General features: G+C 39.0%; 2 protein-coding genes across 3 annotated transcripts in view; one reads left to right on the forward strand and one right to left on the reverse strand.

The window, feature by feature from the left end:
- SCAMP1 (secretory carrier membrane protein 1) overlaps positions 1-10,222 on the forward strand; it is a 49,929-nt gene extending 39,707 nt beyond the window's left edge. The window contains exons 6-9 of the mRNA XM_040579599.1: positions 988-1,147; positions 2,850-2,951; positions 5,029-5,146; positions 6,917-10,222. Coding sequence (XP_040435533.1) covers positions 988-1,147; positions 2,850-2,951; positions 5,029-5,146; positions 6,917-7,081 — 545 coding nt within the window. The 3' untranslated portion in view covers positions 7,082-10,222. The remainder of the gene's footprint in view (positions 1-987; positions 1,148-2,849; positions 2,952-5,028; positions 5,147-6,916) is intronic.
- A 3,249-nt stretch (positions 10,223-13,471) lies between these two features.
- Positions 13,472-23,012, reverse strand: part of LHFPL2 (LHFPL tetraspan subfamily member 2) — a 126,953-nt gene continuing 117,412 nt past the window's right edge. For both annotated transcript variants that reach the window (XM_040580563.1, XM_040580564.1), the window contains one exon: positions 13,472-17,220. In XM_040580563.1, coding sequence (XP_040436497.1) covers positions 16,964-17,220 — 257 coding nt within the window. In that variant the 3' untranslated portion in view covers positions 13,472-16,963. The remainder of the gene's footprint in view (positions 17,221-23,012) is intronic.

Consider the following 23,012-nt stretch of genomic DNA (forward strand, 5'->3'; position numbering starts at 1 on the left):
TTGCTGCAAGGAAGATCTTGTGTACTATCAATTATAAATTCCCTACTTCACTGTGGTCCACAGGGACAGAAACTGTCCTCTGAGACAGCAAAATCACTCCTGAATCACTGGTTATTGCTGAGTAAAGACAGAAATTAATGTTCATCTTTTAAGTCTGGCAGGACTGACTTAAGTGCCAGATAGCATGAAGGTAGTAGTTGTAATGTTTCTTAATTCTGCTGTATCTTTTTCTGTTCTAAGAACGAAATATATTTGAAATAAACTGGAGTACATAATGCCAATGCATTTATTTTTGGTAGAAATTCAGTAGTTAAACTGTAACAAGGTCTGCCAATGAGAAAATGCTAGTATTGAGCTAAGAATGGAACACCAAAAGAGCAGGTGTTTAAGACTCATGTTCTAAGAAATGCTTGAGTATGCAAAATGTATTAAAGCATCTAGAACATCTTGCAGGTTTTGTCTACTGAGAGGCATTTTTACTAAGTGGAGCTATTTTGCTTTGTTACGTCGAAGACAAGAAGCTTTTAATTGAAAGATTTTTTTGGAAATGTTTGTTTTCAAATTAGAATGTATACAGTGCCAAATTTATCTCAAAAAATATTTCTCTCAAAAATATTTACTAGTCTGTTAAGTATCTGTGTCCAGTTATTACTATAGAAGAAGTATGTATTCTTGAAGCTGTAGAAACTTCTTTCTTCATCATCTGCAGTTTGAAAATGTTTTATTTTTATGACAGGATTTTTTCCTTCACCCTGTACCTGATAGTACTTGAATTTTCATGTTCAGTGGTTTTCACTTGTGAATACAGGGCTTACCTGAAAGTTGGAAAATGTTATAAATCTCAGTTTATTACTGAGGGTATTGATTTATTGTCAGCATGCTTATGTTTCGTTTAAAAATGCTCAGTTTGGGTATTACTTCAACAGTTGTAATAGTTTATTGTATAAACATAACTTAATTAAGACTATTTTGCTTTTGCTTCTACAGTCCATACAGTGACACTGTTTCTTAATATCTTTGGATGTTTGGCCTGGTTTTACGTTGATGCTACGCGAGGGGTTGATTTTGGATTGAGTATTCTCTGGTTCTTGCTTTTCACCCCATGTTCTTTTGTCTGCTGGTACAGACCTCTTTATGGAGCTTTCAGGTAACAACTTCAGCTTGACTTGGAATGTTTAAAAATTCGTCAAGATGCATTAACAAACCAGAATTTGCTTGATTATCATTATGATAATCCTTTAATAGGCTTTCATTAGAAACAAGTAGTATGTTTGTCATTAATTCAGTTGTTGTATTTGAAACATACATGGCAATGGTTAGGAATATCATGGTATGTCCTTTAAAGTATTTATTGCTTCTACCGTTAACAAAATATTTGTAGGAAATACTTAACTTTGTAGTGGGCTGATAACAATTTTAAAGAAAATTCTCAGATCTCTATCCCTTCACATCAAGAATTTGAGTAGATTAATAGTTAAGAGTGTCTTAAATTTTTGGCTTCCTGAATTAACTTCATAAAATTCTACACTTAAAAATCTTATACTGTTAAGTGACCTACAGTGTCTGTAATTGAAGGTAAGAATTCTTAAGAATAAGTCAAGCAGGTGTATAGTATCAAATCTAGTATTTTTCATAGCTTTTAGCAATCTCTGCAGACTTCACGAGTGTTGAGGTGTGGTAGCTTTGTGTTTAAGCATAGGATGGTTGGTTTGCATGCAAAATTGAATTTAGTGAAGATCAGCATGTAGAGATTCTAAATCCTCTTACAGTATTTCTTGGAAAGCTTATTTTACATTGAAGTGATCCAGGATAGTCTTAGTTAAAATGCACTAATTCTTGTAAAGAAAGATTGAAAGACAGAAATTGCAGTTAAGCATCACCTTTAGAATAAATGAGATGATTTTTTGCTAACCAAGGGAGGTATTGCTATACCTACATATCTTTTGAGGAATCATATAGTGTAACTTGCATTTGCTATCTAGGAAATCCATAGCTTTCCTTAGTGAATATCTATTGTTTGGAAATGGAAAACACTTTCGGTCAGTTTCTCAGTTGAAAATGAAATAGTTACTGAACTGAACTGGTTGAATAAATAGAAATGAACAAAGTTCTTCAGGAAGAGCTGTTAGCAGCAAAATCTGATTTTGTGACTTAACTGATTTCTACTTTATTTAGAACTTAGGTAGCAAGCATATCATATGATCATTAGGTTTTGATAGTAATGAGTTGAGGTCTTTGAGATTTTGCCTGTACATTGATATTTGGGTTTTGTGGGTTTGGGTGTGGTTGTTTTTTGTTGTTGTTTGTTTGGGGGTTTTTTTATTTATTTTCAGTCCTGTCAGGCTGGCATTTTGGTAATTTAAACAGCAAACCTGTTTTGTATATTTTGCTTTTAAACAACAGCTGCTTCAGTATTCTGGTCTGCACTATGTTTCAGTAATTCCATATTACATGTTATATCCTTTTACAAGTAAGATATTTTCTTCCCGTCCTGCCAGTACTGTGAACTTCAGTCTTAAAGTGGAGCAGAACTCAGTTCTTTATGCATTGTAGCAAAACTTCTATTTAGCCTAAGAGGCCTTGTTGTGTGTTGAACAGAACACAAAGGAATATTCTCACCTCTGTTAGAGGTGCAGCTGGCAAAGATACTGTATTAAAGAAATATAAATAATATATTTCTCTTGTAAACAAAAAACCCACAGAATTCTTGATGCTTCAGGTCACTGTCAATAAATGAAAGCGCTTTTCCTCTAGTTAATGCAGAAATTTTTTTTAGATTGGTACTTTAGTATTTGCAAAAAGTCATTAACTTCCTGGCTGCTTTAATCTTTTCCCCCCGCCTCTTTCAGGAGTGACAGTTCATTCAGATTCTTTGTGTTCTTCTTTGTATATATCTGTCAGTTTGCTGTACATGTACTTCAGGCTGCAGGATTTCAAAGATGGGGAAACTGGTGAGTATTGTTTGCTGTAATATTGTACTGTCTGTAAGACAAATGCTCAATATAACAAATATTTACAATATAACAAAAATACTAAAAAAAAAAAATAAATCTTGTGTTCACTGGAACTGTTACATTTAGCACTCAGGAAAATCATTTTTGGAGGGCTTTTGACTAGGAAAAGTGGGTGAAATGTATCCCAACATTGTGAAGTACTTCCGTTACTAGGCTGGTCAAAATTCTATCTTTCAGTGTAAATCACTTTAAACTATACTTTTATACAATAACTCCTTTATCTTGGTGGTGTGGGGAGATGATACTTGCTCTGTATTTAAAATAAAGATGTAAGGAAGACGTAGAGAAAATGAAAATAATTTAGACAGTAATATACTGATTGCACATTATGTTGTATCATCTGTTATTTCTAATTATATTAATATATATAATTATTAATATTATAATACTAATTTGTGGCTAAAAAGGAAAGAAATTTTCCTTTTTTAAAAAGGCTAAGGAAATTTGTGGCTAAAATTTGAAGAATGAGTCAACAAAGTATTCGGGTGAATATATTTGTGGTTATATTCGGCTGGTATATCTTTGATATTATTTGAAAAACTGATTTTTCTGAGTTGGCTCCTTATTCTGTAATAGTTGATTTTTCTTTTTGAAGAAAGTGTATATACTTGTAAGTATATACGCTTTTACATGAAGTTTTTATGTATATTATCTTTTTGTGCATCTTTGAGGTCTAACACTTAGATTTTACAAGAAAAAGTTATTGGGAACAGTCACCATCCTTGGAAAAAAAACTCAACAAACTTGAATTAACCAAAAGCATGGTTGTAGGAGCCAGCTGGTAGCAAGGAGAGCTGTGACTGGCAGTACTGTAGCTGGGTAATGACACTTCTCTGTATCGGTGCTTTTTGCTGCTAACCTCCAAACGTGTGTCAGGCAGGCAAAACAACACTGCTTTGGAACTGTAGTGAAAGGAAAGATGATGTTTTGGTTTTTTTTTTGTTCTTGAGTTGGCTCTTTTGCTTTTTCGTGGATACATTGATTGACATTAACAAAATAAAAACGGTATTTTAGAGGGCCATCTCTCAAGTATGTGGAGTGTGCTTTTAAGAATGCTTGGGGAAGGGGTATGAGAAGTAGCCAGATCATCAGAAATTGCTAATTACAGTTTGGATTTTGGAGTTTTGTGGTAGAGTCCAGAGGATGTAGGGGATATCAAAGCAATATGAAACAGATAGAGGAAAGTTTTAAGTTTGCTTAGGTTTACAGAAAATTTTTGCTTTTTTTTTCTGTGGAAGAACCTTTCCTGTCTTTATGCTTTATTTTCTTAAGGCAACCTGAGTTTTTGGGTTTCAAGTTCGGTACTATATTTTTCTGCTGGTGTTTAAATTTTGAAGAATGGGGAAATGTTTGAAGTAGATGCTGATCTAGCAAACTTTTCTATTGGTTAATCTGATGCTCTCTACTTCCAAAAATTACATTAACCTCAACAGAGAAAGCATCACTGTGTGGATACAGTAAATGAGTTTTCCCACACAGGAGCGCTCTTTGTGTGTGCGTGTGTGTCTCTGTGTGTGTCCCTGTGTGTGTTTGTGCCTCTGTGCATGTCTGTATGTCTGTGCCTCTGTGTGTGTCTGTATATCTGTGTCTGTGTGTCTGTCTCACAGGTTTTTTTTGTTTATTTAAAGAAGTTAGAAGCTATCTTTGTAGGGACTTCTTCTGTTCCATGAAATCATGTCATCTTAAATCAGTCTGAAATAATAGTATGACAAAAAAAGCCCCAAAAGCTTATAAGCAACTCCTGAATTTCTTCACAATTCTGCTCAAGGATAATGATCTTTACTGGAATTCTTCATATAGTTTCAATGCATGCATTGCAAAAAATGGAAACTCTGTTCTAAAAGCCTGTTCTAGAATTGGAATATACTTACGTAAAATTCCCATAACTTTTTCTTAAAAAATATTCAAAGTTGATCAGAACCAGGATGCTATAAAGCTTCCCTTGATACGGATACCTGTGGTTTAATGGTTCATGGGCTGTGCTAGTAAAATTTGTCTTTTCTTTTTGCTTCAGTGGGTGGATTTCATCTCTTACTGGTCTTAATAAGAGTATTCCTGTTGGCATTATGATGATAATCATAGCTGCACTTTTCACAGCATCTGCTGTTATCTCATTAGTTATGTTTAAAAAGGTAAGTTACATATTATTCTCCTCTTCTGCTTACTATGTTTGATCTGGATTTTGCTTTCCTACTTGAGAGGGGTACTGTCTCACAAAGTAATGGGGATGAAAATATATTCTTGGGGGTGTACCTTACCTATTAACAACTGTACTTTTTTGTTTATACTGTTGTGGAGTTATGATATGCTGTTTGTACAATGCATGTATTTTCTGCAGCCTAAAATGGGGAAGGGTATATCTCTGAATAAGAGAAATCGGGAGATAAGCCCACAGTGTAAGGGTAGGTGCCTGCACTGGACTTTATGATTGTACCTGCAGATGCCAGGTTGTAATTTTCAAATGTGTGGTGATACCTCAGGCTGAGTGAAGTGTGATTCAAATGATTGCTAAGATTCAGCTCTTACCAAAATTACCATTAAAATTAATAGAAGAGGGAGATGCCTGGCACCCCAGAAAAGGATTTTTATTTCTCTGCTTCTTTTATTTTAACATATTGCTGCCAATTGGTGATTGCATAGCAGAAAAGCTCAAAGAAAGATGCTTTTTCCCTTTGGTTCTTTTTATGAAAGGAATGTTCCTTTCATTCCAGAAGACTTAAGTTTAGGTATTAATGTGCTAATAAGTTTTTGATGTGTAAGTAGAATGTCACTGAGAATTCTGATTATGATGATGTGCACCTCCATTACAGTTACACTTAAAGATTTTCATATACCCAAACTCTCTGAACTATTTACAGTAAGCTAGAAATTTTAAGCATTGCCTGGAGATGTCCCTTCTCTGTATTTGTTTTCTGCATAAATACTCAGGTACAGGAGGAAGAAATGAGCAAGAAAAATGTATGCTGGAGCATTTTTTTTTACACTCTTCCTACTGTATGCATCTGGATTCTTTGCAGAAACCTGCATACTCAGATGTGTCCTGCTATATCTTTGTGGATGAGAAATAGTCACATTTATACCAAAGAAAAAAGTTACAGCATTACTTTTCCTGCTACACTTGAATGAAAATGTCTTTGCAGTATTATTTTACAACTTTATTGTGACTTCATTGAACATAAGTCAGAAATAGCATTCTCATTTCAATACTTGGGTAACTGAAGTTACTCAGGATTTGTTTTTTTGTTGTAATAGAGATTATATGCCATATTGTTCAGAGTGTAAGTCATACTGTTTAACACCTCTGCTTATTATGCAGAGCTGTTGGTCATCACAGTAGTTTAGCAGATACGTATCTGCATTATTAGGGTCTTTTATACGTTTTAATATTCAGTCATAGCTTATCTTGTTCTTGTAACCATGTTAATGAGAGAAATTAAAACGTTTCTGAAAATTGATGCAGAAAAAAGTTCACCAAGATGTTAGTGACACAGTGGATTCAAAACTACTTTTTGGGGGTTTGTTTCCCGCTGTACAGTAAGTTGTGTACACACTGAGACAGAAGACATTTTTCAGGCTGTGAGCCCTGTATTATGCTAAGGATGCAGCCTGTTCGTGTATTTGAATATGTTATTTCAGGCAGTAGATACCACTTTAGTAAAGATCTATGAGACCCCTCTGAACTTGCAAAAAGATACAGGTATTCCTACAGTCAAACTGTGCATGCAGCAGGGCAATCAAAAGTTGTAGGACTTGAGGAAAAAGGTCTATGGATCCTCCAAAACACATGAGCAAACCGTGTTTCCCCACTGCACACCTCTGCTTTCTGTTTGAGACTTTGCTGTTACTCTACCAAGAAAGGGAAGGCTCAGCACTGTGTTTTCACTGCTTTTTCACATCTCCAGGTGCATGGTCTCTACCGCACAACTGGTGCTAGTTTTGAGAAAGCACAGCAGGAATTTGCAACAGGAGTGATGTCCAACAAAACTGTACAAACTGCTGCAGCCAGCGCCGCATCAACAGCAGCAACCAGCGCAGCTCAAAACGCGTTCAAGGGTAACAGAATGTAGGGAAGCAAGAAGTCATCACGTTCTCTTCAATTGTACTCTGTTTTCCAGTCACTTACTATATTTCCTAAAAGCCTAGATCAAAATTCACACAGCATGTTTATGTCTCCTGCAGCTGTGCATGGGTAAAATGGGAAATGTTTGGTTTATTTTATTATAAATTAATTTTAAAAAGGTAACTGTTCTTTGCCCTTCTTTAAGATGTTGCATTCTAGAATATAAAGCCTTCCATATTTTATGAAGGATAAGTAATTTCAACAACTGGCCTGAGAATGAATTGTGGTATGTAACGATCAAAGAAGTGTGTTAAGAATTTCAAAGTTTTTTTAGTGGTTCACTCCAGTACTTTTTTTAACTTCAGAAAAGCACCTTGGATCAACTGTTTTTCTTCGTAAGAACTGTTTTCCCTATTTCTGCTACAAGAAGTGGGGTAGACAGAGATGTAGAAAGTTAGGTTTGGCTACTGCTTTTGCAATTTGAGCAGCCGCTGGAGGACAAATACAAGTAGGGTAGATACTATAAATTCTTTTCTTTTTTTTTTTTTAGGATAAGTCTTTTGATATAAACCTGTAAGTTTGCATGAATACTGTTGAGTTATCTGATCTTGTTTAAATAGTGTTTTGGTCCAGAATTTACCTGCACCACTTTATAGTGTTTGTTTGTATTTATTTTCATGGAGTGTTCTCTACCTGTGAGAAATTACTATGGTGCATAGACATTCTCTGTGATAGAATGTGTAATGCAGTATACAGTTTAAGGAAGGTAACTGATGATTTCAATCACAGAGCTAAATGATTATATATTTGCATTTTTTAATTTCATTATCCATGTTTTGGGTTAATTACTTTGCTGGAAAAGAAACCAATATGGATTTCTAGAACACTAGTTTCTTGACCACCATCCCTCTTCTACGTGCAGTGGTATTTTTGTTGTATTTGGGACTTTCTGGGGTTTGGGTTTGGTTTTTTTTTAAAGTGTAGATTTGTGTTTTAACAGTGGTAATAAATCTCTAGTGTGGTCAGTCACTCTTGTTTACTGCTTGTCCCAAACCCTAAGTATACAGTATTTAATTTTCTAACAGGAATATTGTCCAAACTGAAGATTTTAAGCAATGGCATTTAACAGATACTTGAATTCATTTTAACATTAACTCAGCCATCTTTGTAATGTGATTTAAGCTGGGTGGAAAAAGCTTTTAAACTGTTTTGAGTTGGAAAACTGAGAAATCTTCAACAAAGTTAAAATTTAACTCATTGAACTGGAGGCCTAAGAGGTTAAATTGATGCTGCGGAACTGAACAATCCGCAATGGTACATACCATCATAATATTCTACAATATAATCAGGTCTTAGTATAATGTCATGTTTCTCTCCTCCTTGAATTGCCTCATGACTCTTATGCACAATACTTGGGTTGTTTTTTCAAACTCTGCTATAGTAAATGAAAGCAGGACGACCACATCCCACAGCCTGTGTAAGTATACACTGTGGCTGAAATGAATTCAGCTTTTAAGGTGAATCACCTTTAGTAAGATAGCATAAAATTGGGAGGCCCCTCCATGTTCTGGCTGTCCATGTGGACTGACTTTCATAGATTCATTTTCACTACACTGAGAGCATTACAGAAAATAAACCCCTTAGCTTAATCTGTGGATCGGTTACTGTATTGTTAGCATAAAGTCCCTATTAGTCTCCCTTCTTTCACTGATTTCTTTAAATCCGCCTTGAATTTGGATAAATGTCATAGTTTCACCTATGCTGAAGTTCATATGAATGGATATACTTGCTTCTAAATGTTCTCTGCATCATGAAGTTAAAAGCAATTTAAATATTCTGTGTAATAGGGGCTCTAAAATTTCATATTAGTGGACATGCTAGCATTGAACTTAAATTTGTGTGAAATGTTATTAAAATCTTTCCAGATAAAAGCCACCATTTTCTGTTGAGATCAGGCATCATCCTTGTAGCAGCTGTGTATCAATATTGTTCTTTTCATAATCTTTTAAACTTAATGTTAGGGTTGTATCTAGGAACTCTACTATGGAATACTTTTAGATCTAAATTTAAGCAATTCTCTTGGTATCTCTTGGATAGGAATTGCAGGGATATCATCCTTGCAATTTAACTTAATTTGAAGATTGCGTTATAACATACATTACTAGAATGTATTATGGAAAAAAAACCATGAGGAATACAACCTGAATTTGGCAGGTAGACATTTCTTCCCTGAATGTTTAAAGGCTCTTTGAGAAACCATATTTAATGTTCTGTGTATAGGGAGCGTTTGTTTGTAATGTCATGGGTTGAATGTACAGATCTAAACCTCCCAAGTGAAATTCAGGCTTCAGCTACATGTGAACTGTTTAAACCAGAAATCTCTGACACTTTGCAGCTCAAAAGGAAGAAGTTTGAGTTTAGCTTTGACGGCAGAAGGCTGATACTTGTTAAAATATTTTGTACCTAATAAAACCTAGATTTTACAGTCTCTTATTAATTAGACAATGGCACCCACCTAAGTTGTCATTTTCTAGTATTGTGGCAAACTGAGTACAAAGTATGAAGTTTAAACACTGGAATGTCAGTAGTCATTGATCTGTAATTTATTTGGGGGATGTTTGTATATTTTGTAAATTACTAACAATGCTCTGCCATCCCGGTGAATGTCATGGTTCTGTACAAATGCACTTCTGTCCCTCTGTTGCATGTCTGAGTAGTTCAGAAGTTTTGTATATTTATTGTATTAACACAGTGTCATAGAATAAAAAAAGACTTTTTTCCTGGGTGTTTGCTCTGTATAGTTTTGACCAATAAAGGTTTTTTTCTTCTAGCAGTGAAGATGACATGCAGGGTGGACAATATATGTAAAAGTATCACTTGTTTTTTATAATTGTGTATATAAATGCTGTAATTCAGCTGAAATGGGGAAGCGAAATGTCCAGTATCAAAATAATACATCAGGGTTTTGAGAATTAGTCCACTCAGCTGTTATCAAAGAAAATTCTTAAACACTTGCAGCCCACTTTATTGTGCTGTGAACTCACGAGGGTTAAAATCTAAACGTGTTCTGTCATTACTGAGTGAAATTCTACTGGTATTAAGAGAATCCTAAAATGCTATTGAAAGTAAAGTGAAGTTGCTGAAAACAGCATTGTTTCAGTAGTGTTTATTTTCCTAATTTCTGCCTAGGAATTGACATTTCTATATTCTGCTGTGTCGTGCTTTCTCTTTTTCTTTTGGTGATTATCACAGCCTCTTGATTTTTTTTCATATAATGTCATCTGTAATACCTGCTGTCTAGTCCTGAATTTATTACTGTTTTTTCTTGGAAGGGCAAAATTACTTCATCTAGACCACTGTGACATAACTAACGTTTGCAAATGCACAATGCAGAGAACAGTGCTCTGAGGTACAGTTGGGATTATTTGTTGAGATAGCAGATGTGAGGTTTTGAAGGAACTTGCAGACGTATGCATTATTTAGTAGTGAAATTCTGCATCAACTTGATCTGTTTCTTTTTAATTTACAGATCTAGGATGGCAGTGGCAGCAGACTATAAGAACAGGTTTTGTACTTTCTTGTAAATGGTGAGCACAGTTGTGCAGCATGATCCAGTCATATTTTATGATTAGAATTACACAATTTAAGGGCTGTTGCTGAGAGGTAATTCCTCAGGTTTGCTGAGGCTAGTTTTCCTGAATAAGTTGTAAGCAGGAGGTTTGGAAGGCATGCACACACAGAGAAAACAGCACAAGGAGGAGAACTGTGATTAAAAATACTCAGTGATACTTCTGGAAAGATACTTCTGTCAAGGAAAAGGCATACACCTGGAGTATCTGGTTATGAATCAGTATTAAGGCATAGTGGATCACATAACTAAAACGTGTGTTAGATTTCACTCAGTTACATTAAAATGTGTAAGAGGTTAGTTGGTACTTTTTTCCCCTCCACATTAATTTTATGCCTGCAAGTAGCTTTTATTCTCATCAGTAGAAAAATCAGGAAGACTTAGAAAAGAAGTGGTGCAGATTTTATACCTTGGCAGCAGAACACTACGTACTGTATCACACACTACTGAGGGGGTGGGGGTGGGGGGGGGGAAGAAAAGTTGATGGGAAATATGACTTGTGAATTATACATTTTGTTCAGGGAAAAAAAAAGTTATTTGTCCAGCTGTTTAATGGAAGCATAATGTGCTTTTTATTGGATGAGTGGGTAGTGATTAAACAACAGTGCTTTTAATTAATTTGTGTTACCATCTCTCAATACATCTTTCTCAGTATCATCTGTCCTGCTTCAGTGAGTGTTACCACCTATTGCTGTTAGATCATTCAGGGGTGAAGAACACTTCAGCACAGAGGAGCTGCTGTACAAAGGGTTGAGAAGACCAGGATTTTACTTCTTTGTACCCATGATTCAGGAAGGGAAGCTATTACCTGGTGAGGTGGGAAATTCTAGAGATGCATTTTTGGTGATAAAAGTTGGATGTTGCTTGGAACAGGGCTAAAGTAGGCCTGGGAAACAGCCCGTTTCAGACTCCAGTTACTTGTGACCACTCTGCTTTTCTGCTTTGCAAATGTGTACAGCTAGAGCTGGGTACGATACACTGCCTGGAGCCCAAGCCATTCTGAAGAACAGCTGCCTCTGATCACTGATGCCGCACAAGCATCAGCTGCTCTGCCACTGTTTCAGCTGACAGTGCTGCAAGCAGATTTTACAATGTTTGTAGCCTAATTAAACAGTCATACATTGTTTGAGCTCTAGCCATTGCACACATGCCAAAGCATGCGTTGATGTTTTGCAGTGCAGGGCTGTTGTCTTTGCTATGCAGGTATTTTTGATGTTTTAGAGAAAAAAAGTGGATGTACCAGATTGGGCAGTGGGACAGTCCTTTTTGTCTTAAGGTAAAAGAGGAACTGGAAGTGGTCAGAATAATGTGATTACATTTGGAATTATTTTTTCTTTACCCTTCTCAACTAGACCAAGTTGCTGATCCCATTGCACCTGAGTGATACCTACAGCTGGTTAGGGACACAGATTCCTGCACTCCTGTGATTTCACTGACACAAGGATACCACTGATCAAACAAAAGGCACCTATTTGAAAACAAGCTTTCAGTGAATCACAGGAGCAAGACAACATCTTTATATTCCTGTCCTCTGGTATTAGTAATATAGCTTCACTTTCTCATTGCATCACCATTCTAAAACTAGCTGGAGATTGGAAAGAAAGTTATTAGAACACAGAAGTCGCACAATTAGAGAATCGAACTCTGTGTTCCCATTAAACTTACTGAAAAAGGGAGCTAATATTTTTAGCTATATAAATCAGTACTTTGTAATTTCTTTTGGCAGTGTTTTGTGTTTGTAGAGTAACTGCTGTATGTATACCTGCTTTGAAATCCACAAAGATGACTGATGCATCGGTGCATTGAGTGGCATCTAACTTCTGGACTGCAGGTTGCTGAATGTTCCAAGTTTAAATGAGAACCAACTTCTTGGAAGTGCAGAAACTGTTGGAAGTGTCATTAAACTAAATGCAAGTAATTATATGTAAACTTACTTGATAGAAATGGACCATAGCAACTGCAAAAGCGAGATCCTGTTTTTTCTTTAAACTGCTGAAAGCCTTACTCCTTCTGCCATAAATTTGCTTAGAGTAACATGTAACCTCTTTAGTGTTTGTCAAGTTAACAGGTGAAACGTAAGAGACATTGTGGCAAACACCATTTTAAAAGCTTGTGTGATTAGGCAGTATTTGTCTTAGAACATTCCCCACCCCTTTTCATGAGGAAGGAACTGCAGTGCTTTAATTGCAAACTGGAAAACATTTGTCAGACATGCATTCCATTAGAAAGTTTGTTTAATACAACTGTGTTGTGTAAAACGTAACCACAATTTTAGATGACATACTTTCGATCAGTAAGTGGCAACTGTTAAAAGTCACATGGAAATCTGAAACATCAACAGTGGACTGGGATTGTAAGTCCTGTAAAAGCTACAATTCAGCTACCTTGCTGTGGCTCAACTTGCCCAGTATGTTTGAATTAAGGTAGTCAGACTCCCATTTGAAAACTCACATTTTAATTGAAATTTAGATTAACACATTAGGTACATCATTCATGCTAACAAATGTACATAGTGGTGACTCGAGAACAGAAAAAATAGTACCACAAATAAACCATGGCTCAAAGTACTCTAGCTGGATTGCCACTGCCGCTCTTCCTATACCAAGGGGCTGTGGTGTATACATTGCTGCCATGCTCTGCTTTTGTTGGGCTCTGTGCTTGAGGTAGGCAGCAGTGCCCACTTCTTTCATGGAAGAATTGAACTCTTCATTTACCACTAGGATGTGGGATAACAATGCAAAATGGAAATGATTTGGCTGAAAGAAAGAATCAGAATCCAGAGAACTTTATTGAGTAAAATAGATACAAAGGTGATACAGACAACTGAGAAATAGCTCAGTAGCGATGTTTTTTGCAGTGCCACATTATAAACAAAGCACATTAAGAAACTTTGTTGAGCCTTTTCAGTTTTTAGATTGTATATTGCCAGAGGTGGACACAGCTTCACATTTGAACTGTCTGTATTATATAATCTGAGTATTTCAAATCAATCTAGAAGAGATTTTTTGTTAAATCTTTAAGCTGCTGTTACTACTATTGTATTAATCTTCAAAATCAGTGATTCTGTTGTGTTACTCTATGCCTTAGTTTGTCCACACCATGAAAACTCCAGCCACTTTTTTCCTCTGGGAATTCTGTTTTCAAATATCTTGTTTAAAAGCAAAAACTAAGGAAAGAAACCACCACCACCCACAACAAAACCCATTCCTGGTATTGCACATCTCACACAAGTCTGTGTATATATATATATATAATTTTTTTTAAATATGCTACAAATAATAAAAAAAAAAGGTCTATGGCACTTTACAGAATACAAGTTTACCAAGTCAATCAAACCACAGATGTTTGAAGAATTCTTCAATACCACAAAAACGTTACACTGAGCTAATCAGCACACAGGTTTTAAAGAATCCACAGCAAATTCTTCTAGATTCTATGCAGTGCATGTACATTAAGAAGCAGTTACTCTCTGCAGCCCCCCTCCCCCAATTAATTAAATTAGCTTTAAGCTGATTTTTTTTGCCCCCTAAAATATCTTTGAAAGCTACTGCAGAGGTGAACCTCAGGAACACCTTTAAACAGCTGTCAAATTTAATGAGTGCACCCTGCACCTATAAAACATCCAGGAAAAAAAAAAACAAACAACCTGCAATATATACCATCTTACCACTTGCTAGAAAAACAGAACCCTGAGAAAAGAAATTCTGATTTTTTTTGTAAATGTATTTTTCCCAGCCTGTCTTCCATCTGTGTTACGTGCTGAACATGGCTATTCTTGCAAGTTAGTCAATTACGCTGTGGCAGAGCAAGTTGATGCAGCATACCAGCAACAAGCTGAAGAGCTGGTTCTTCTGGGTTACAAATGCAAACAAAAGCAAAACATGCCATTGAAAATGCCTCCTTTGTACTTAAAAAACGCACTATTACAAACTTTTAAGCGCTCTGCAGGTCACAGCAGAAGTCAGCTAGTAATGTACATGAAGGCTGGTCACTGTTTACCCCTAAGCCAAAGCAGTATATGCCCTTTATACCTTTTGGAAGTGACCTCACGCTGACCGACAGGTGCTGGGTCCAAAGCAGCATCTGTCACCCTGATACAGCACCAAGATTTGCTGGCGGTGGCCACGCGGACGCTGGACTGCGGGCCACCTACGAGAAGCTGAAATTGTTAATCTTGCTCGTAACTCGGCTTTAACCGGTGTGCCCGCTCCCCTCGCTGCCGCCAGCCTCACTGCGCAGCACCTGCGGCCTCCGCTCCGGCAGGGGGCGCCAGTAGGGGGCGCCGTGCTCCGGCAGGGGGCGCCAGCAGAGGGCGCCGCGCTCCGGCAGGGGACGAAGCGGGCGCCCCAGCAGCGGCGCCGATCGCGCTCGGCTGTGAAAACGCCGCTCGGTGCAGGCGGCGGGCGGGAGCGGCTCCAGACCGCAGCTTTTTTTTTTTTTTTTTTTTTTTTTTTCCTTTGCAATTAAATATTTAAAACTGAATTACCCGTTTTAAACTAGAATACGGTGGATGTGGGGTGTAGGCGCGGGTGAATGCAAGGAGAGGCTGAATTAAGAGTAAACCAAATCCCCTTTCAGCATCTGCAGGTGCGGACCACGCCGGCTGCCTGCGGTGCGGGACGGCCGCTGCGCGCTGCCCGGCCCGGCTGCTCCCTCCGCCGGCCGCCGGCACAGCGGGGCGGCTCCGGCTCCGGTCCGGCCCCTGCTCCGTGACTGCTGCACAGCTCCTGTATTGCGCATGCCTTGAGCAGCATACTGAAATCAGCTACCTACCTGTACAGTAACCATGATTTTTTAAATGCCTATAAATAACTAATGGCACACTTTAAGGGACCGACCAGGCATAACTATCATCATATCATACAGTGAAGTGATGGACTGCAACATCGTCACTGGATGATGTTAGATTACCAAGAAGTAACAAGAGTCCAAAGTTCGCTCAGTATTTCGTTAGAACTACTTCTGAGATTAATTATCCCCAATGCTGCTATAGCACAGTTGCATCTTTCCTTTGAAATACCTTGTGTTTTCAGAAGTAGTTCTAGAAAGTGATGCAACACAAGTAATAAAACCAACTGCCTTTGAGAAAGGAATGTCATTTGTGGTGAGGCCTGTTTTATTTCTGCTGATTTAGTTGGAAAAGGATCCATACTACACGTGGTTCAAAAAAAAAAAAAAAAGGGAAAGAGATCTTCCCAGCCATGTAGAATTGGCAAGACTTCCTGAAAAATGTAAATTTCTTAAGGACTCATGTGGCTCTGGGTCATGAGACAGACTGATCTGTAGTACAGGAATGAGGTTTCCACTGGCAAGAGAAGGAATAATACTGTTGGAAGTCCAACGTGCAATCTGCGTTTGTAGGAGAGGCTACAGCCCTGGCCCGGCTGTTGGCATTATCTTGCGAGTATCTCCACAGCTGTGTGGAGAGCCGTCATCTGCTTGAGATTTCAGGAGTTTTAATAAAGGCTGTAGAAATATTTCTAGCAATGGGTATTCCAAACAATTTTATCCAAATCAGGTGAAAGCCAGTGTAGCAACAGCTTCTCTGTCTAGTCAATGGAAACAAAATAATTTTCCTCCTAAGTACCAAGTGGTACACACCTTGAACTGTAAGTTTCAAGACAAAGAAACCTGGCAGGGACTCAACTTTTGCTTAAAGATTGGTGTAAACTGTGTTATGTCAGCTTTTCTCTCTCCAACATACACTTAACATTCAAGAAGGCACTGTACTTTAAGGAAGTTCAATATCAAAAAGCACCTCAATGAAAAGTATGGTACCAAACCAGGTGGTGGTGAAATATTCACAGGTGAGGGGAGCCCTTGGAAACAAAGCCTAATTAAAATAGGCTTCTCTTTTGTATCAAAGAAAAAAAAATATGTGCTGGCTTTCATTATTTTAAATCCAAATTCTTCAAAGTGACCAAGGTGGGTAAGGCAATCCAATCAATCAGAATTTGTCAGCTGTAACAACATTCCTGCTATATACATGATTCATTACCTCCCCAGCCAGACTAATATATTCCACTGTGTCCTGATCATAGAATGAAACTAAAAAAATCCCCAGTTATTTACATTCTGCTTTCTTGGGATCCTTTCTCGGATCCTCATTGCCCAGCAAGGAAGAAAGACCATTTCAGTAGTTCAGGGCTGGAATGCATGGGGCTCAGTCACACAAATAGTAGAAACAGGGAAGCCGATCTGCTTGTCCGGTCAATGGAAAGCAGATTAAGATCCAAGTGCTGGTATTTTTCCCCACTGGAGTTAAAGGAGGCAGATAAGATTTTTTCCTTCTTCTATTTCTTCTTGCACTTTGTCACTGGATGTGGCTATTTCAGCTTGCGCCGAGAAGACTGCACAGATGAACGTCAGAATAGTGCCACCAATAGCTGTGTAGAAAGCCCAGCCCAAGGAGCAGTCTCCCAGTTTGTAAGCAGAAGCGTAAGGTCCACAATAGCTTATTGCTTTCTGGCATCCCCAACCCGCAGGGTAAAGTATCAAGCCTAAAATAAGGAAGAGGCCTAGAAACAAAAACAGAAAGAAAGAAATTTAACAAATTATCAGTTTAACACCAAGTGCAACGCATGGTAGTAATTGTTATCGTGGTCACTATTCGGCCCTAAGCACCAGGATTAGGAGAAGACTCTTCCTCACCCTTCCAACCTTCCTTTACTGATTTGTTCCCTGGTATATATACCATGCAGTGTTTTATCTAAACTTGGAGCTATTCTGTGCTTTTTCTTGATAAAGGCTTATTGCATATGTTAATGGCCTAGTTCCTAATTTTAATCTCTGTATTCATTCTACACCTGTTGTTTTCACACGTTATTGCTAGGTATACAGAGCTTGCAAAATGTTCAAGAATCTCTAATTATTGTGTATACTTGCACTTTTAAAATACTTAGGAATGTTGGCATCCATTCTTGGGCCTGTGTTTAGCTAGCCCTCATTCGGCTTTATTTAGTCATTCATTGTAAACATTTTCGCCTTTTTACCTCTACATTGATTTTTCTTGCCTGCGGGGGAGAAAACCAACCACTCACACTGCATATGCTGATTTGGCCAGATTAGGACATAGTAGAAAACTGATACTGCCTGTTCCATAAGCTGCTTTTGTAATGAAGGGATTCTGGAATCAGCCCCAAACAAACGGATCTAAGTACCCACCACCAGTGCATAGGTAACACTGGGATCCTCTGAACAGACCATCGACTGCTGCGGAAAGAAAGCGCGTTTCTAGTGAAGCTGGAGAAAAAGCCTCAACTCCCCATCTTGCGAAACTGCCCGAACACCATGCTGGGCCTCAGGCTGGAAGTAAGAAGCGCAGACTAAATGTTTTGGCCTTTGACTGTCTCTCACATTCATGGTTTTCTCTCCTCTGAGGACCTCTCCCATGAGGACATCAAAGTAGTGAAGTGCTTCATTATGGAAATAAAAAAGCCACATCAGAGTCCCTGCGCACATGATGTCTGCACAAAGATGAGGGATTCAGTCAAAATGCCTAATAGGCTAGTGGCATTTTGCTCTATTACAGGCCCTGCTAAAAAAATCACAGTTAGTTAAATACAGATCTTCCTCCTACAAGGTATGTAGAAAGGAGCCAAACACATAGAAAGGACAGCTCGTAGGTATCACAATTTGCTTTCTCTTTCCTTCAAAATTTTACTCAGAAGAACAGGAAGAAGTATGAAAAACAGTTTTTGCTTAAACACAACCATTTTATCCAGAAAATGAATACAGACTTCCAGATCATAAACATATTACATATTTATTTGTTCTACACTGTAAAGCCCTTTATTCAACCTTATACTTGGATGCAAATAACTGGTAAAGGTGCTTGACCTTCTAGAGTGGCCTGAAAGTTGTGCTTTTTATGTATTCTTCTGGTTTGTCCAGCAATTTCATCCAAGCAGAACACTTCTACCAAGTAATAAAACAGGAAAAAAAAACACCAACCCAGTCCTCATTTCTTCCCTATACCAAGAGATTACCAAGAACAGCTATAAAGACTTGTTTGCACCTTCTTCAGTTTGGTTAGTCTAGTCTATTCTGCAGTAGATTCGGTTTCCTCAATTGTTTGTTCAAAGATACTCAGCCAGATGCAAGAAAACTCCTTCGCTGAGGAAGAAAAGCTGGGTCCTAACTAGTAAGGAGTTAATATACACAAAAGACAAAAACCATCATCCAACTGTCTAAAATTAATGTCCATGGACGCCAGACATCTCACAAAAGAAAGTCCTTCCTCCAGCGTTTTTCTAACGATGACACAACACCATGGGCATGAATGAACTAAATGTCATTATTCTTTGGGGCGGCAAAATCCATTAGTGAGTGATATCTATTCTCTGTGAAGGGATTTCATCATTGCTTACATTTAAGAACGAGTGACAAATTTTATGCAGTGTTTCCTGTCTGATTGGCCAAACTACATTAAGTATTGCTTTATCTTGGACAGACCTGGATAAGTCGCGTTTTCATCCTGCTGAGCCCTGCAGCCGTTTCAGACTAAACACCAGCAGTTCCTTCTCCCCTATTCATCACTAATTTCCTGTTCTGCATAACTGGCATGACTGCACTACGTATTTTCCTGACTGTACACAGGTATGGGACAGTTGCCATTCTCTGTAGTCACCACAAGCCCTTTGGTAGTTAAAAATCACCATCATCAAATTAAGAAGCCAGATCTGAAATGCCAGTGTAGCTGCCGCCAACAAGGAAGTTTTTCAAGTTTACCAGTCCATCACTCACAAACTCAGTCCTGGTTGTGATTAACAGCAAACCTGGCTTAGGGCTGAATCACAAGCAGGACTGAGAAGCTACATCCACCTCTTTTTACCAAAACTAGAGCACTGAACAACTCCTGAAAACTACTGGTTCACGGTATGCATGCCCCAAGCTGAAAAGCTGTTACCCAAAACTCAGACACCCCAAAAAGCTGCAGCACTGCTGTCAAGTGTAGTCACCAGGACCTTGCTGAATCAGAACTTTTCCAAAAAAGTACCAACAATTTCTGGAGAAATATTTATTACAGCTCATATTTTGATAAACTACAGCTATCTTCTCACAGATGAAAAAAAAATGTGGAGAAAAGTCTTCACTACGGACTTGAAAACTTTGAAGTACAAAGTTCAGTTGCGTGTTGTATAATTTTATGTCATCATAATCTGATAAACAACAATTATCTCCTGTTGACAGTTTGCTTTGAGATGTATCTGGCAGGAGGACAATAAATACTAATGACAGATCTCTTTTTCTTAACAAATCAGTTTTTGCTCTTGTCTCAGTGTCTCTGAAGAGAAGCCAATCCTCCAGAGAAAGAATGAAGAACAAAAATTGAGCGCTCTGACTGAAGAAAAGTTTTCTGCCACAAATACTTTCACTTCATGCTGACGTACAGTTAATCATAGTGTTAATTCACAGACAATCTACCTGTGGAATTATTGCTGTCTGTTCCCCCTGCTGGAAAGAACAAATTCATTTTGCAAACATTACAAACTGTTTCCCACTGCACTTGTCTACAGGCTTGCAGAGCTCAGGCTTGCTCTGTCCCACGTTTAACCCCGTCTCTGAGCACAGCTGCACTGCTGGGACTGCAGCTTCTCCTGTACGCATAACTCTTGTTCCTACTTCTTAATTAGCTCTACCCCACTTCTTTAAATCAGTATGATAATTTTTCATAATTATTTTTTCCTTTTTGTTAGTTGGTGCCAGCTCCCAGTTACCTTTCCTAAGAGGAAATTAAGGATTTCTTAAGGATTCCTTAAAACAGAGGTCTGAAAGAAAGCTACACAATGCCACCAGATGCCTAGGAATGACAACAGAAAACTATTAAAATGACTTTTTTATCCAGTGACCTCATCTAAAACTCTTTGGTACAAGCCTGTCTGCAGAGGACATCTTCCCCTTCTTTCACTGAAGGCAATTTGCCCACATAACATTTTATTGTCAGTCTCTAATTACCCACTTGCAGAAAGCGTTAAGAACAACCTAGTAAACATTGGCCCTTCCATATTCAAATGATGTAAAAGCAACTCCTTTCTCCTAAAACACCAAAGCAAAACATTACAGCATATTGTGAAATATCAATATAAATACAGCAGACTACACTGTTGTGCCACAATGTTCTGAAGACAGCTCAATAATACTTCATCTACAGGAGAAGCCTTCTTGTATTTGTGCATCAAGAACTTTACCCGTTCTAAGGGCCTGGAACTGCAGCAAGGAATTGCTCCTCCTGGTTTTTAAACACTGCAGTAGCACAGGCTAACATCATGGAAAACCAGCAGACTGGTCTATCACTGCAGGCATTTCTATGTCACGTTATGTGCTGGGGTCAGACCTGAGTAAAATCTTTTTTCATTCTACCCTTTGACAGGGGTTAGGCAGATGCTTGTTTAGCTAAGCGAAGGCACGCTACTTAGTTTTGCCAGTCTCCTGTGCCATATTACAACAGAATATACTAACAAAGCCAATTTCCATTGCAGAGCCTGAAACTATCTTCTCATTTCCTAGGAAATAGTAAAAAAGCTTTTAAATGCTGCTGAAGAAACAGGAAATTAAGCAGCTGTGATCAATGAGGTGGCACTGCAACAGGCTCCATGAGGCAGCACAACTGAGCAACACCACTTCAAGAGAGGAAGTTAAGGGTGAAGGCAGGGAGGGATTAGCCTTGCCCAACACCATGCAGGCAGTGCGGGAGGGTGCCTTCCTCAGTGGCAGTGATCCCGATCAACCATTCTCATCTGTGCAACCACAGAGGATTAAGGTGCAGCCCAAAGGCACTGCAGCAGCCAGGCAAAACAACCCTGTCTTTATTGCTTATATTTCCAAAGTGTTAATATGCTACCTGAACAGTTTCACATGTGAAGTATTTGTAGAAATGTACTATGCTAGCTTAACCCAAGGAGGCTTTCACATATGCAGACCTTCCCTGACAGAGCCCTACCCAGCAGGAATACTACCAGGTCACCATTCGCATCCTTTTGACTGCTTCATCCACTGACAGACAACCAAAGTGATGGCCTCCTCCTCAGCCGCTGTGTAACAGACACCTTCAGCCCTGTGAAATGATTCACTAATCCCATTTGAATCAGATGAGACCTTCAGCCCTGTGAAATCATTCAGTAATCCCATTTTAATCAGATGAGAGCTAATGAGGCCGGCTCAAGCCAGCTGACGTGGTGGTCTCAAGCACTCCACACTGGCTGTAGGAGAGGGGTGAGGGTTGTGCTGAGACGTTGGAGTGCTGTTTACAGTACTCACACCACAGAGCCTCAGACCTGCCTCTGCTGCTGCTCTCCATCCCCCTGGACGACTGCCAGACCCACCAAACGCAAGCAGCTGACCAGAGGCTAGGTCTTTAGTGAAAAAGAAAGGAGAGATCCTACAAGCCCTAGTGTCTTGGAGACGGCTTCTGGCCCACTGGGAAATGCTGCACCACAAACGGAAGAAAAATCTGTAACATTAAGATCAATGCCTACCTGGACACCTGTCAAGGTTTAACTCAGGCCAGCAACAAAGTGCCACACAACTGCTCACTTGCTCCCTGCCCCATCCCCGCAGTGATGGGGAGGAGAATCGGGAAAAAGGTAAAACTTGTGGGTGAATTCAAGAATAATTTAACAATTTAAAATAAAATAAAATAATATTAATAATAATAATAATAATGATCATAGAATCATAGAACCATTTAGGTTGGAAAAGACCTTTAAGATCATCAAGTTCAACCATTAACCCAGGATTGCCAAGTCCACCAGTAAACCATATCCTGCAGCACCACATCTACACATTTTTTAATCTCCTCCAGGGACAGTGATTCCACCACCTTCCTGGGCAGCCTCTTCCAATGGCTGACCACCCCTTCCACGAAGGGAAATGTATCTTCCTTCCTAATACCCAATCTGAACCTCCCCTGGCACAACTTGAGGCTGTTTCCTCTCATCCTGTCACTCGTCGTCTGGGAGAAGAGACCCACCCCCACCTGCCTACAGCCTCCTCTCAGGCAGTTGCAGGGAGCAATGAGGCCCCCCCTGAGCCTCCTCCTCTGCAGGCTGAACAGCCCCAGTTCCCTCAGCTGCTCCTCACAAGCCTTGTGCTCCAGCCCCTTCCCCAGCCCCTTGCCCTTCCCTGGACACGCTGCAGCCCCTCTACGTCCCTCCTGCAGTGAGGGGCCCAAACCTGAACACAGGGTTCGAGGTGCAGCCTCACCAGTGCCCAGTGCAGGGGGACAGTCCCTTCCCTTGCCCTGCTGGCCACACTGCTTCTGACACCAGCCAGGGTGCTGCTGGCCTCCTTGGCCACCTGGGCACCCTGC

The sequence above is a fragment of the Falco naumanni genome, chromosome Z (genome assembly GCF_017639655.2).
Source record: "Falco naumanni isolate bFalNau1 chromosome Z, bFalNau1.pat, whole genome shotgun sequence".
NCBI classification, from domain to species: domain Eukaryota; kingdom Metazoa; phylum Chordata; class Aves; order Falconiformes; family Falconidae; genus Falco; species Falco naumanni.